The following is a 15,412-nucleotide window of genomic DNA, read 5'->3' on the forward strand; positions in this document are numbered from 1 at the left end:
GGGGCAGAGAGAGAAAGAGAGAGAGAGAATGTCGAGCAGGCTCCACGCTGAGCATGGAACCTGTCTCAGAGCTAGATCCCACGGACCCTGGGATCATGACCTGAGGCTAAATCAAGACTCTGATGTTCAATGGATTGAGTCACCCAGGTGCCCCTCACCCAAGTGTTTAATGCAGATTAACCAGATCAGATTTGCATTTCAGAAAAGTTGCTCTGATGCTAGAGATTGGATTGGGGGAGGGCAATCAAGGGGGCAGAGGGCCGTGGAATTGACCAGGATTTAGAATCACCAGGACTTGGTTACTGATTATTTGTGTGGGAAGAGGTTAAGGACTGGAGCAGACTGCTAGATTACAACCTGGATTTCTGGCTCAGATGATTGAGATGGCGGACAATGGAAAAGGTCAAGGTTGTGGAGTGGGGAGAGATTTGAGGGACTTGGGGGACATGTGAATGGAGATGTCCCTCCATTGACTCTACTAAGGGTGACCTTAGGAAATGTATGAATGTTTGGCAGGGGGTTTTGCAGGTGTGTAGGGACCCTTTAGACTACAACTGGGTGAAAGCTAGGTCTGATTCGTCCCAGTGCCCTTAGGGAGGGCCAGCTCTGGAGCAAGGGCTCCTAAAGACTGTGTTTCCCCAGCCCATGCGCACAGAGCCTGAGACTGGCTTTCTTACCCGGGAATGCTCCTTCAGGGTGATTGGTAGAAAAGGTGGGGCAGAGGGGCCACAAAAATGGGCAGATGGTCCAGAAGAGGGGCGGAAAAGAAGTCTTTATCTGCTAGAAACATACTGTAGTATTTGTGGATGAGGTAGGAGGTCTTGGATTTCCAAAGAAACTGGGAGATTTTGGGGAAAAAAGGAGGGAAACAAGGGACAGAACTAAGAAGTTCGGGAACAAGACTGAGGTCTTATTTGGTAAACAAACGGGGCTGAGGATATCAGGGCAGGAAGCTGTTTTGTGAAGCATCTGGAAATGAGCTTCAGAAACAACATTTGAAGTGATTGGACTCATTAGACTTTCAGAGCTGGAGAGGCTTAGAGTTCTCTTCGTCCATTTTCCCTCCCTATTTCATAGATGACTAGGCTTAGGCCCACAGAAGAAAGTGAGCTGCCCCAGGCACATCGCTAATTACTGGCAGCAGTGGGACTGGATGTCGGGAGGAGTAGGACACCCATTCTGTACTGGAGTCAGACTTACAGGGGTTTGATTGCAGCTCTGACTTCACTTCCCGGCTATGTGACCCATCTTTCTGACCTCATAGGGGGACCTCCAGAGCACCTGTGAGCTTTCAGTGGTACAGGAGTGATGATGAAGCACATGGATCCATTCAAGGGTTAAAGTCTGCAACTTTGCGTTTAACTGCCTGCTTCACAGAGCCACCTCAGGGTTAACCAAACATCCTTGCCAAGGGGCCTTGAGGTTTATGGGAGAAAGAGGAAGTCACAGGTTCTGGGTTTATTTTTCTCCTGGCTGTATTGTTTGGCTGCTGTCAGACTGCATCCACTCCGTCTCCCTTCTCCACTCCAGCCGGCAAAGCTGTCCCCTGGTAAGAGCTGTTGCCATGGCAACTCAGTTCTTTCCCCCATTAGTTTGGCTGCCTCTGGCTCTCTTTAGTCCAGTACTTTAATCTTAGGGGTAGAGCCCACAGACAAGTTGAGGATGAAGTCACACCTAAATGAGAACCAAGGACATTCCTGAATCCTGTCACTACTCCTGGCTCCGCAAAGACCTGTGGCACAATCTCTGGGTGGAAATGCAGCTTTCCCTCTGACGCTGCACCCATCTTTTCTGCGGCTGCAGCATCACACCGCCTAGGAAACCTTCCCTGACAACCTCCAGCACACATCCACGCGGAGAGCCTTTGAGTCTCCCCTCTCAGCACCTGCACATTTCAGCAGTCTGTTTCCCTCTCTCCTCTGTGAACTCCTCGAGGGCGGGGACTGTGTCCTATTCATCTGCTCAGGAGGAGGCTTGAATGTAAGAGGTCCTCTCTACCTTTTTTATTTTTTTAAGTTTATTTATTTATTTTGAGAGACAGCACAAGCAGGGGAGGAACAGAGAGAGGCTGAGAGAGAGAATCCCAAGCAGACTGGGCACTGTCAATGCAGAGCCCAATGTGGGGCTCGAACGCATGAACCATGAGATCATAACCTGAGCTGAAATCAAGACTTGGTTGCTCAACAGACTGAGCCACCCAGGGCCCCCTCTACCTTTTTCGAATGACTGAGTAATTAAGGGAGTGAAGAGTGGAGGTATTTAAAGGTTGAACACTAATTGATGTAATGACTAAGAGCACATGCTTTGGGGTAAATTGGCCCTGAGTTTAAGTTCTGAGATCATCACTTAATAGCAAGTTGATTTAGGCAATTTGCTTCAGCTCCTTAATTCTGAATTTCTTCATCTGTAAAATGGGGATTTAATGCATTCTTCACAGGAGCACTGTGAAGACTTGAGTTAGGAATTGAATGTAAAGCACTTTGCACAGTCACTAGACTATGAGGGGAGAGACTGTCCTGCTTGTTCCTCACTGTGCACCAGGTATCTGGCACATCCGTATTTTAGTGACCAAGTGTGTGAATTTAATTTTATTATTTTTTTACATTTATTTATTTATTTTGAGAGAGAGAGAGAGAGAGAGTGAGAATGAGGGAGGGGCAGAGAGAGGGAGAGAGAGACAATCCCAAGCACCATCATTGCAGAGCCAGACTCAGGGCTCAGACTCAGACTTGTGAGATCATGACCTGAGCCGAAATCAAGAGTTGGACGCTTACCTGACTGAGCCATCCAGGAGCCCTGTATTTTTTTTTATTATTATTTTTAATGTTTACTTATTTTTGAGAGAGAGAACACACATACCTGTGGGTGTGTACACGTGAGGGCATGTGCCAGTGGGGGAGGGGCAGAGAGAGGGGACAGGGGATCCGAGCTGTGAGCACAGAGCCCGATGTGGGGCTTAAACCCATGAACCATGAGATCATGACCTGAGCCGAAGTTGGAGGCTTAACCAACTGAGCGACCCAGGTGCCCTGAGTGAATGAATTTTAAATAAGCAGAGTTATTCAGGAAGCTGGTTTGTAAGGATAACAATTAGTGTATCACCTCACATATAATAATCTGGTATTTTTGTTAGGTCTGTTGGCAGCACTTAGTATTCCCTAAACGCATCCTGACTCTGTCTGTTTCCACGTCCCCCTCCGTGCTTGCCTGTGGGCATCCCGAGGCAGGTACCCTGTGCATCTTAACCACATCCTTAGTGCCCATCTCAAGGTTTGGCATTGAGAATAGGCCTCTAAAAATTCCACTGACCAGCTAAACCTAACTTCCAGTGACACCACACTTTACAGTTTATGAGGCAATTTTATAGCCATTGTATCCAGTGTTACTGACCTTTTCAGCACCAAGAATATTCCTGTTATTTAACCCCCACCGGCCCACATTCTGAAACACATCTATCAAACAAATTCCCTTAGTTAATTAATCAAAGTCATGCCAACCGCTAATAGGAACTTCTGACCTACATTAAATAAGATTTTTTATTCCCTGGGTGGCGCCTGGGTGGCTCAGTCTGTTGAGTGTTGACTCTTGATTTCAGCTCAGGTCATGGGAACGAGCCCTGCGTTGGGCTCCGTGCTGAGCATGGAGCCTGCTTGGGATTCTCTTTCTCTCCCACTGCCCCTCTCCCTCACTCATGAACTCTCTCTCTCTAAAATAAAAAATAAATAAAAGAATTTGTATCCCCAACGCCCACTATGGGGTGTGGACATGTAGTCAGTACCCAAGAAATGCTTCCTGTATGCAATGAATACATGTATGGTTTCTTAGCCTCTCTGAGGCTATAATCTTAGATTTGAGCCTTGGGAACCTTGGGAACTTCTGACTTCACAACACCTCCATATCCCCATTTTAGAAATGAGGAAATGGGCCCAGGGAGGAAAAAAGCCTTGCCCAAGGCCACAGACTTTGTGAGCATTGTCACTGGGACTTGCTTCCCTAGCGGCGTCTTGGACTAATATCCTTTAGTATTCTGTCGATGAAAATAAGCCACGAGCTCCCTGGAGGTGGCGCTGTTGGTTTCACTCTGCCTCTTGTGCCCTCAGGTATCTCCCGTCGTGGAGCTTAACGTAGGAGGCGAGTTGTACACCACCACCGTGAGCACCCTGAGAAAAGTCCCGGGTTCAAAGCTGGCAGAGATGTTCTCCAGCTCCACTAAGGCCTGCCTGGATGCAGAAGGCCGCTTCTTCATCGATCGTCCCGGCACTTATTTCGGACCCGTCCTGGACTACCTGCGCAGCGAGCAGCTGCCCACACAGCACATCCTGGAGGTGTACCGTGAGGCGCAGTTTTACGAAATCAAGCCTTTGGTCAAGCTCTTGGAGGACACGCCGCAGATCTTTGGTGAGCAGGTGGCTCGGAAGCAGTTCCTGCTGCGGGTGCCCGCCTACAGCGAGAACCTGGAGCTCATGGTGCGCTTGGCACGCGCCGAGGCCGTCGCGGCACGCAGCTCCACAGTGCTGGTGTGCGTGGTGCGCACTGAAGAAGAGGCAGCTCAGTGCGCAGAGGCCCTGCGCGTCTTCGAGTTTGAAAAGAAGTCGGTTGTCAAGTTTGGACCTTGGAAGGCAGCCCCGCAGGTCAAGGACCTCCTGGACTGCGTGAAGATGGACATTGCAGCCCAGGGGTACCAGGTATACTATGAACACTACTCCGAGAGAACATTACGGGCCAAGTATTTCAATTACTTTTATACATTCCTCTTCATCTGGTGGTGATCCCCAGGGGCCAGGGGCAGAGGCAGTGTGTTATGGGTTCTGGTGGGACTTATGAAATTGAAAGTTGCCTTCAAAAGCCATCTTCCAGGGGAGCCTCGGTGGCACGGTCGCTAAGCGTCGGACTTGAGCTCAGGTCATGATCTCACAGTCCATGAGTTTCAAGCCCCCCTTCGGGCTCTGTGTGGACAGCTCAGAGCCTGGAGCCTGCTTCAGATTCTGTGTCTCCCTCTCTTTTTGCCCCTCCCCTGCTGGTGCTCTGTCTCTCTCTCTCTCTCTCTCAAAAATAAATAAACATTGGGGCGCCTGGGTGGCGCAGTCGGTTAAGCGTCCGACTTCAGCCAGGTCACGATCTCGCGGTCCGTGAGTTCGAGCCCCGCGTCGGGCTCTGGGCTGATGGCTCAGAGCCTGGAGCCTGTTTCTGATTCTGTGTCTCCCTCTCTCTCTGCCCCTCCCCCGTTCATGCTGTGTCTCTCTCTGTCCCACAAAAAAATAAATAAACGTTGAAAAAATAAATAAATAAACATTAAAAAAAAGTTTTTAAAAAGCCATCTTCCTTTAATTTCATAAACAAACATCAAACAGTTTCTAAGGTGGTCTAGGAGGCTGGCCCCCTAATAATTGTCTATCCCCCTGCTGAGAATTTTGTGCTCACTGCAACTGACTCCACTGTGCTTGCCTCGTGAGGTGCAGCTGCTTCCCCTTTAAAGCCTCACCTACCTGCCAGATGCTTCCCATCAAGTCCAGAACAAGGCTGAGGTAAGTTGGAATGTTTCGACAATGCTTTGGCTGGAGATGTGGGATGATAACAGGAAAATAACAGGATACCACTGACCTAGATAATATGATCTGAAAATACAATCTACTCAGCCTCAGCTTGTGGTCTAATCCTTTAGCCCTGTTATGTGTCTTCACGAGGAAGATGCCAAGTTCATACCTATGGTAGACACCACTCAGATCTCCCTTTTCCAAATGCTGTGTTGACTGCTGCAGCTTCACAGCTGTTTTCTCTAGAGCAGTGATTCTCAAAAGTGTGGTCCCTAGACCAGCAGCATCAGCAATACCTGGGAGCTTCTTAGAAATACAAATTCTCTGGGCCCCACCTCAGACCTACTGAATCAGAAACAGAGTTGGCCCAACAGTCTGCTTTAATAAGCCCTCCAGGTGATTCTGATGCACCCTAATTTTGAGATCTGCTCTGGAAAAGAATTGCCATCTTGCTTGTGTAGAGATAGAGAAGACTGAGCCCTTACCTCAAAGGAAGAATCAATTCTGGTGCAGTTCCTATTCTGGGCCTTCTTGTGGGATCAGGTGAAGTCAGTCCTCATTTGAGGCCACATTCTGTTTGTTTGTTTTTAACATTTATTTATTATTGAGAAACAGAGCATGAGCATGGGAGGGGCAGAGAGAAGGGGAGACACAGACTCTGAAGCAGGCTCCAGGCTCTGAGCTGTCAGCACAGAGCCTGATGCGGGGCTCTAACTCACAAATTGTGAGATCATGACCTGAGCCGAAGTCGGACGCTTAACCGACTGAGCCACCCAGGCGCCCCTTGACGCCACGTTCTTAATTAGGATTCTTCTTCTGCTGTATCCTACTTCTCTCACTCCCTTTCCCCTGAGAGCACATCCCCAATATACCACTTGCACAGAGTCTCTGTTTCAGGCTCTGCTTCTCAACCTGACAGTAACGGAACTCTAAGGAGGACATGGGTAGACATTCAACCTTCTCCAAGTCCAAGTCTGGGAGAGACGACCCCCTTCCTCTCCTGCCTGCTAGGGTGACCGTCTGTCCTCAAGATCAAGGTTAATTTTCAGGGTTTAAGGAATTACTACTATCAGGGAGTTTAAATTTAAACATAATTGCCCAGAATGGTCATTTTTTCTTATTTTCAAAAATTTCCCCATGTTTTCCTTTTGGTATTTAATATGGCTGACAATTTTAAGTGGAAAAATCCTGAATATTTGAACTTTTTATCATGAACCATTTCATTATTTATCAAGAACCTGAAAAAAAAGTTTATACTCTTTGGTCAGTAATTACATTTATGAGATTAGATTCCCAGGAGATACTCTTTTCCATAAGAACTAAATAGGATTGCTTAAAATCTCAATTTTGTGAATTCTGAAAAGGTCAATGTCCTCCTGAAGGACATATTGCATATTCCCGGAGGGTTTGTTTTCTTATGGTCAGTTCTGGTTCTCTGCTTCTGCTGGATTCATGGATCATCTAGATGTCTTCAGCTTGTTGTTGCTGTTCTACACGATGCTCACCCAGGTTGAACACTCCTACCTTTTTCTTAATTTTTACAAATGCTGCCTCCACAAGCTATTTGTGAACGTAGCAGACTGTGGCGAATGCAGGCAAATAAAATGGAGGTAGTTTACAAGACAGAAATGCAAATAACTTCAAACTGAGAGTATTCGACACATCTGTTCTTAAAAAGTCTCAGTCACCCCCATCACTAGGAACTTTTCACTAGTAGATTGTGTTTGTTTCCTATTTTTTCTTCCCTCCCTGTTCTTGCCATGCTTCTCTGTAGGTGGGAGTAATCTTCCCCACCCCACTGACTTCATGCTTGGCTTCATGACCTAATCTGGCCAAGGGAATATGCATGGAAGTGACTGTGCCAATCCCAAATTCAGGCTTTAGAAGCATGCCAAGTTTCCATCAGCCCTCTTGTGTTCTTGTCATTTACCAGGAGAAGACCACGTTCCAGTTTAGCTGCCTCTTTTATTGCTTTGGCTGTAGCCTGCATGCATGCCCATAGGATCTCACTCTCTTCCTGAACGATTTACCAAATTATTTTATTAAACAAAGGCAATTTCAACATTCCCTCCCCAATCCCAATCCATAATACAGTTAAGATAACATACTATTTTTATCCCACTTAAATTGTAAAAGCAAAACAATGGGAAATAAGTCAAGTGTATTGTATTACATCTATATAATGCAATGTTATACAGCGATTAAAATTATATTTATAGAGGCTTAAAATTATTGGGGAGGAGAATACTCATTTAATTCAATGCAATTTAATTTAATTTGTGCTCCAAAAAAGGATTTATGGTGGTGGGGTTTATAGGACTATGAAAAAAAGAAATATCCAAAAATATATTAATTAAAAGTACATAAATTAAGTGGAAACTCTTAGTTGCCTACCCAATAATACCATCTCCCCCTTTCTTGTTTCCTAACAGGAGAAGCAAAATAGTAAAGCACATTAATAATGTTCAAAAAATGATCTCTGGCCATATGTAGGGGTATATGATACTTTTCTGATCTATTGGGATTAACTAAAGAAAATTAGAGTCAGAGGAGGAAAACTTAAAACTGAATGGTAAATATAACTGTCATTATGATCCGAAGGAAAACATAAAGACTGAACCCTGTGAGATTGCCCTCATGGAGGCACCCTAGTACATAGCTCTAGCCTGGTTTTCAGGTCTACATTGTTCTCCTAGACGACTTTTTTTTTTTTTTTTTTTAATCCTCTACTTATTATCCCATCCTCTCCTACTCCCCTCCCCATCCATTTCTGCTCTGTTCAGTGTCCTCGAAATCTGACCCCTAGGTACTGCATGCCCAAGCCCCTTCCTGGTTGTCCAAAGACTTGGGAAGTACTAGAATGAAAGATCCATGATAACAAAGCCTGGGGAGTCCGTGTGTGGAAGGACCTCTTCGAGTGCGGAAAATATTTGTGTTTCTTAAAAATGGCCACTAGAGGGCACCCATTCTAGAAGAGGCTCTCAAAAAATAAATGGACTCGACCATCTAACCTCTGGATGTCAGTCAGCCTCTTTTTCCAGCTCCCAGGTGCTTGCTAAATAGACTCATGAAAAAGGTGGCCATGATGGCTATGAATGGGCTCTACAATATAGATTTCCTCTTACCAAAGCCAGTCTGGCTCCTGATGGATGTCCAACAGCAGATACCAACACTGAGCTCCTGATACAGTATTATTCCTGGGGAGGGAGAGAGTAAGGAAACTAGACACTTCTTGGTGATAGGTTGATTGCACTGTAAATCAGTTAGCTAGACTGCTCTATAACAAACTGTTGGAAGCAACACTGACATTTCTAAGCAAATGGCATTGACACCTTTGATGATGTTTGCAAAACTTCTTAGGGGTAAGGAGATATACTTACATTACAAAAGTATAAATAAATAATAGTAATAAAGTTAATGAAGCTGGTATCACCGTCCAGTCCTGGAGCTATCTCAGGATGATTTAAAAAAAAATGTCTCCCACTGAGTTGGAAGGCAGATTTGTTTTCTGACCAGTATGATAAAGTCTCTCTCCAGAGGGCAGGTTTGCTAGCATTCCTCTTTTAAGATTGAGGGTTTCCTAAGCTCCGTGTTCTTCATCTGTGTTGCAGATCTATTGTGTGCATGACATTTACCTGCATCACCTCCATGGTGCTTGGGGAGCAAAGGGAACCAATGAAAACATGAAATTCATGCTACCTGCTATCATGTGAATAATAAACTATCTAGATCCATTTGGGCTTGTCTCCTTACCAACTGAACCTATGTGTCAAATCAGCTTAGCATCTTAGGGACTGTCTGACCACATGAAAACCTCCTGACCCCCGAACTTAGTGCCTTAAGGTTATAATCATATAAGGTTTTGCTCACAAAACTACAGATTGGGCAATTCTTCTGGTCTTGGTTGGGCTCCCTTATGCATCTGTAGTCAGATGGTGGATCAGCTGGGGTGGGCTGGTCTAAGATGGCCTCAGCGGGGTCAGCTTGGCTTGTTCCATCTGGTCACTCATTATTCAGCAGACTTGAGTGCACTTATTCTCATGGCAATGGTAGGGTTCCAAAATGAAACAAAAGGCCTGGGGATGCTTAATTGACTGAGCCACCCAGGCACCCCCAGAGATTCCATCTCTTAATGGAAGCAGCTTCAAAGATGGATTTCAGAGGGTACACATACAGAGAGGGGGAGTATCAGAGTCATTTTTGCAATCATTCTACCACATACTGGATCCTTTCCATCAGGGAGGGAGTGGTGATTGGTCCTCACAGGAGTAAATACATATTCCAGATTTAGATTTGGCTTTCCTGCTGCTATAGATTGGATTTGTGTGTCCCTGCCACCCCCTACCCTGCCCCAAATTCATGTGTTGAGATCCTAATCTGCATTGTCATAGTTATTCCAAAGGTGGGGCCTTTGGGAGATAATTAAGTCATGAGGTAGAATCCTAATGAATGAAATTGGTGGGGTTTTTTGTTTTGTTTTGTTTTGTTTTTGAGCAGCAGGCAAAAGTTTATTACAGTATAAAATTAGAAAGGAAGAATAGTATGAAAGCTCTCTTTGCAGAGAGGGGATATTTGAAAGTGAATGCCCCTCTTTTTTTTTTTTAATTAAAAATTTTTTTTAAATTTTCTTTTTTTTTTTTTTTTTGAGAGAGAGAGAGAGAGAGAGAGAGAGAAAAACAGAGCGTGACTGGGGGAGGGGCAATGAGGGAGGCACAGAATCCGAAGCAGGCTCTAGGTTCTGAGCTGTTGGCACAGAGCCTGACACAGGGCTCGAACTCATGAACCATGAGATCATGACACGAGCCAAAGTTGGACACTTAACCAACTGAACCACCCAGGTGCCTCTTTTTTAAATTTTTAAAAGTTTATTTATTTTTTTTGTTTGAGAGAAAGAGAGTGAGCAGGGGAGTGGCAGAGAGAGAGAGAGAGAGAGAGAGAGAGAGAGAGAGAATCCCAAGCAGGCTCCAGGCTGTCAGAGCAGAGCCCAATGCAGGGCTCAAACTCATGAACTGTGAGATCACGACCTGAGACAAAACCAAGAGTTGGATGCTTAACCGACTGAGCCACCCAGGCACCCCAGGATTAGTATTCTTATAGAAGAGACCCTAGAGAGCTCCGTTGCCTCTTCTGCCACGTGTGTACACGGCAAGAATACAGCTGTCTATGAACTAGAAAGTGAGCTCTTGCCTGATGGTGAATCTCTCTATACCTTGATCTTGGGCTTCTCAGCCTCCAGAACTGTGGGAAATAAATTTCTGTTGTTTATAAGCCATTTGGTTTGTAGTATTCTGTTATAGTAGCTTATATCTATCTATCTATCTATCTATCTATCTATCTATCTATCTATCTATCTATCTATCATCTCCTATGGTTCTGGTTCCCTGGAAAACCCTAATAGTGCTTAACTGTGATGTTTTTGCCAACCCTACTATTCATGGATATCTTGTGAATTTTCATGGACATTGCTTTGGACTAAGGAACTTATTTTATGATGAAAGAATTATAGGGGTGCCTGGGTGGCTCAGTAGGTTGAGGGACTGACTTTGGCTCAGGTCATGATTTCACCACTTGTAGGTTTGAGCCCCACGTTGGGCTTTGTGCTGACAGCTTGAAGCCTGGAGCCTCCTTCAGATTCTGTGTCTCCCTGTCTCTCTCTCTGCCCCTCCCCCACCTTCTGTTTCTGCCCCTCCCCCACTTTCTCTCTCTCTGTCTCAAAAATGAGTAAACATTAAAAAAATTTTTTTTTGCAAAGAAATTCTTTAGTTTTCTTAGGTACCCCATCACTCAGATGTAGCTGCTATGATAAAAACAGTGTAACGACCTTTTGCAGACTCACTCATGGGGCTAGCTGAGAGACAAAATATTGTGAATTTGGGGTGCTGTTTTACAGATTTGAGGTATATACCTTATACCAATAGCTAAAATTTAGTACCGTTTCTCCCACAGTTAGAATACATAGGTCTAGGGACTAAGGAGAGGAGGTAAGAGTGGTTCTTGTCATTTTTACACCTAATGACTCATTTATGAATTCTATTCAGAGGGTTTGGAGTATTCAGTTCCCAAGGGAGGAACAGTTCCACCAAAGAACATTGTCATTGTTCTATTACATTATAACATGTGATGAGACTGCCTCCTGGTCATTAGGAGCTCTTCTTGCTGAGCCAAAAGCAGAGAAGGAGTTATTATCTGAGTGAGTAACCCCAATTTCCTAGGAAATTGGGTTGCTGTTACACAATGGGGACAGGGAAGACTGTTTGAAGCTTAAAGTATTCACTGAGGTGTCCCATTCTATTCCCATATGCAATAATGAAGTCAAATGAAAATATCATCAATTCAATAAATACAGTTTTTCATTTCAATATTAAAGAATGTGGAATGGGGGCACCTGGCTGTCTCAGTTGGTGGAGTGTGCAACTCTTGATCTCAAGGTTGTGAGTTCGAGTCCCACATTAGGTATAGAGATTGATTAAACATTTTAAAAAATATTTAAAAAAAGAATGTGGAATATTCTTGTTTCTATACCAGTCTGGTCCCAGTTTCTCCCTGTCTGCAGTTTACTCTCAATATAAACTGAATTTTCTTTCATTTTCTGAGTGCACCCAACTCCTTCCTGCAGCCATATCTAATAATAATGATGTTAGTACTTTTAATAATTGATGCTTAGATGCACATTTAACATCTCTGAAATCAGGACACATCTAAGATTGCTGTTGGTCAATTGTTCATGTGTCGATTGGGTCATGGCAGTCCATGTTTTCATCACTTCCATTGAGCTCTGCATCTGTTGTCTTTAATTGCCATTTAATGAGTCTTCAAAGAGATTACCCTATAATTTGCATTGAAATGAAAAGTTTTAATGTGCACCGAAAGGCATGGAAACACAGCAGTATGACATAGGATACAAATCTACATGTAAATAAGTTTAAAAGGGCTCTTTCAGTAAATATACATAACAAATTAAGCAATAAGAAACCACTGGTTTTAATTTTAGGATTTTTTTACTTCTTGATTCTTTTCATTTCTTAACATTTTTCTTAAATTTTTTATGTGTTACCTAAAATAATGGTTTGTTTTACTGGCATTGCTGGCAGCTTAGATTAGATAGAATATAGTAATGATATAATAGCTGCTAACATTTACTGAAGGCACTGTAAGTGCTTTTCGTTTTACTCAACACATTTGTATACGTGGTAGTCTCTGTGGTCTGTGATGCCTTTCTTTCTTGAAAATTCACTATTTAAAAATTTTTTTTTTATATTTTAGGGGCACCAGGGTGGCTCAGTTGGGTAAGCGTCCAACTTCGGCTCAGGCCATGATCTCATAGTTCATGGGTTTGAGCCCCACATTGAGCTCTGTGCTGACAGCTCAGAGCCTGGAGCCTGCTTTGTCTCCCTCTCTCTCTGCCCCTCCCTTGCTCATGCTCTGTCTCTATCTCTCTCTCAAAAATAAACATTAAAAAATGTTTAAATTTTTTTTTATATTTTAGAGAGAGAGAGTTTGAGAGAATGCAAGCAGGAGAGAGGGACAGATAGAGAGAGAGAATCCTAAGCAGGCTCCACACTCAGCACAGAGTCCCCGATGTGAGGCTCGATCCCACAACCCTGGGATCATTACCTGAGCTGAAATCAAGAGTTGTACACTCAACCAAGTGGTGCCCCCCAAATTCACTATTTTTAAAGCCAGCACAAAAATCATTTCCTCTGTACTTCCATGAGGCATTGTAGGAATGGAAAATTTTTCTTCCCTTCTAGTTTCTTTGGCTGGCCTATTAATTGAATTGACATAAGGCAGATCAACAGGAGAAAAACAAATTTTATATGTACAGGAGCCCCAAAGACATGAGATCCAAAGACAGTTAGGCAATTGAGGCTTATATGACATCCTGAGCTAGGGAAAAGGGGAAGAGGTCTGCAGCTTCCTTAAGAGGAGAAAGACAATTCACAGATGAGAAGAGCAAATGTCTGGTTAACAAATGTTTGCCATGCTATGCAGATTAAGTCTTTACAATAAAACATTATCTTTGGTATTAGCACTCTCCTGGTACAGGCCCTCTAAATTCTTGTAGGAAGTTAAGGGGACGGTAAACAGCCCTTCCTGAGTCTGTTGCACCTAGATTATCTTCAGTTAGAAATAATCCATATACCAAAATGTCATATTTTGGGGTCATTATTGTGCTTCGCCCCTACCCCACCCCCATCCTAAGGAAGTTAGTAGGTGTGTTTGAATCACATTCCTCTTAGCCAAGGACAATTTTGATGAAGTGGGGGAGGAGGGGGTCCAGAGCCAAGGACCAAGAAGAAATTCTTGAAGATGTCTTTGGTGCAAAAAGGTGATTTTATTAAAGCACAGGGACAGGACCTGTGGGCAGGAGGAGCTGCACTGGGGTCATGATGGGTAACTCATTATACACCCTCAGGTTGGGAGGTGGTCAGGGATAGAGTAAGTCTCTAAGGAATTTTGGAAGCAACATTTCCAGGATCTTGAGGGGCTAGCTGGTGCCAGGGAAACACCGTTTATTGCCGATTAGTAAAACCTCAGTCATGAGACCCTTCAGATGTATATTGGGGGGCCATAAGCTTGGAGTATGATTTCAAGGATATATCTTGAGGCAGTTGAGATACAGGAAGACTTACAGGATCCTTAAGGTTGGGATAATGTTAGGCTAAGATCCTCTTTTGCCCCTAGCAAAGTGTCATCATCCAGGCAGCTGGGCTTCTAGAGGGAGGTCACTCTGCTGGCTTCAAGGACTTGTCAATGGGTTTATAGGCAGTAAGGGAATTTAATTTTTCATTTGCCTTAGGTTCCCACATTAACATGGCAAACACTTAAACCCCTTTTCTTTGTTCTTAGGTAGCCAGGAGTGTCTGAGGAGTACCACCCAGAGGGGAATGGGGCTGCTGTTGGCTTGTATTTGCCCTCAGTTTGTTCCATGCTCCCTCATCACTTTGATGTCTAATTATTAGTTTGGGTGTCTCTTCTCCCAGTTACACTGTAGGACCTTGAGGGTAAAGACCATCTTTTATGTGTTTTGGGGTCTTCTGTACTTCCCACAGCCTGCTTTTTCTAAGCATCCACATGAAAGAAGGAAACAGTGAACAGCTAAAGTTTAATGAATGAGGTAAAACTTGACCTTGGGTTCCACTTACACGTGAAATGCATCTTACAGTCTGCCGAATGTTTCTGCATTATCTCATTCCATTGTCACTACATCTAGGTCAGGTTAGGGGTGAGCACATTTGTAGTTGATGCTCTTTGCTCATTATGTGCCAGTCATAGTCTGAAACTTTGGTGCTTGACCCTTGACCTCAGGATTCTTTCCACTCTCCCTATCAGAGGAAGGTTTGATTCCTTAAAGAAGGGTAAATTTCAAACAACCGGAATGAGAGAGCAAGAAAAAAAATCCCATGCCAGGAGAGGGGTGGCACACAGAAAAGGAGAGCTCGATAAAGCTACAAGCAGCAAACGTGAACGGCAAAGGACGATGGGAACGCCAGCTGGGCCTCTTTTCCCTGATCGCTCAAGTGAAAGTCCTCACGCAGCTCCAGTTTTGCCTCTAGCTCTGGATCATCTAGCCTGTGCCCTTTCCCTATATACTTCCACCCTCCTTTAGCTCGGCTCCCCGCCTTTCGACCACCTGCAAGACCCCAAAGGCTCCCATTGGCTCCTCCACCCTTCCAATCCAGTCTCCTCCCACCAGAGGCACCGCCCCCTCACGCTGCGCCTTCTTTTTCGTTCCGCAGGGGCCGGAGGTGTAGGCGGACAAATTGGGCTGCACCGCAGCAGGGCAGTCGAGCAGCCGGAAGAGGCCTCTCTTTCCCAGAGCCCCACTGCCTTGTGGGACTGTGGCGAGTTCCTCAGGCCTAGACAAGTTTTCCGGA

At 44.6% G+C, this 15,412-nt stretch overlaps 1 protein-coding gene across 1 annotated transcript; it reads left to right on the forward strand.

The window, feature by feature from the left end:
- Positions 1–762: 762 nt before the first annotated feature.
- Positions 763–4,941, forward strand: KCTD14 (potassium channel tetramerization domain containing 14). The gene is made up of 2 exons (XM_032595105.1): positions 763–1,549; positions 4,101–4,941. The coding sequence occupies exons 1-2, from the start codon at positions 1,427–1,429 to the stop codon at positions 4,767–4,769; spliced, it is 792 nt and encodes a 263-aa protein (XP_032450996.1). The 5' UTR covers positions 763–1,426; the 3' UTR covers positions 4,770–4,941.
- Positions 4,942–15,412: the final 10,471 nt, after the last annotated feature.

The sequence above is a fragment of the Lynx canadensis genome, chromosome D1 (assembly GCF_007474595.2).
Source record: "Lynx canadensis isolate LIC74 chromosome D1, mLynCan4.pri.v2, whole genome shotgun sequence".
Lineage (NCBI taxonomy): Eukaryota > Metazoa > Chordata > Mammalia > Carnivora > Felidae > Lynx > Lynx canadensis.

Excerpts from the sequence above, each read along its gene's own strand:
- KCTD14 (XM_032595105.1), top strand. The coding sequence starts at position 1,427 with ATGGGAGAAAGAGGAAGTCACAGGTTCTGGGTTTATTTTTCTCCTGGC. Across the intron at positions 1,550-4,100 it reads GCCGGCAAAGCTGTCCCCTG|GTATCTCCCGTCGTGGAGCT; the intron begins GTAAGAGCTGTT and ends TTGTGCCCTCAG.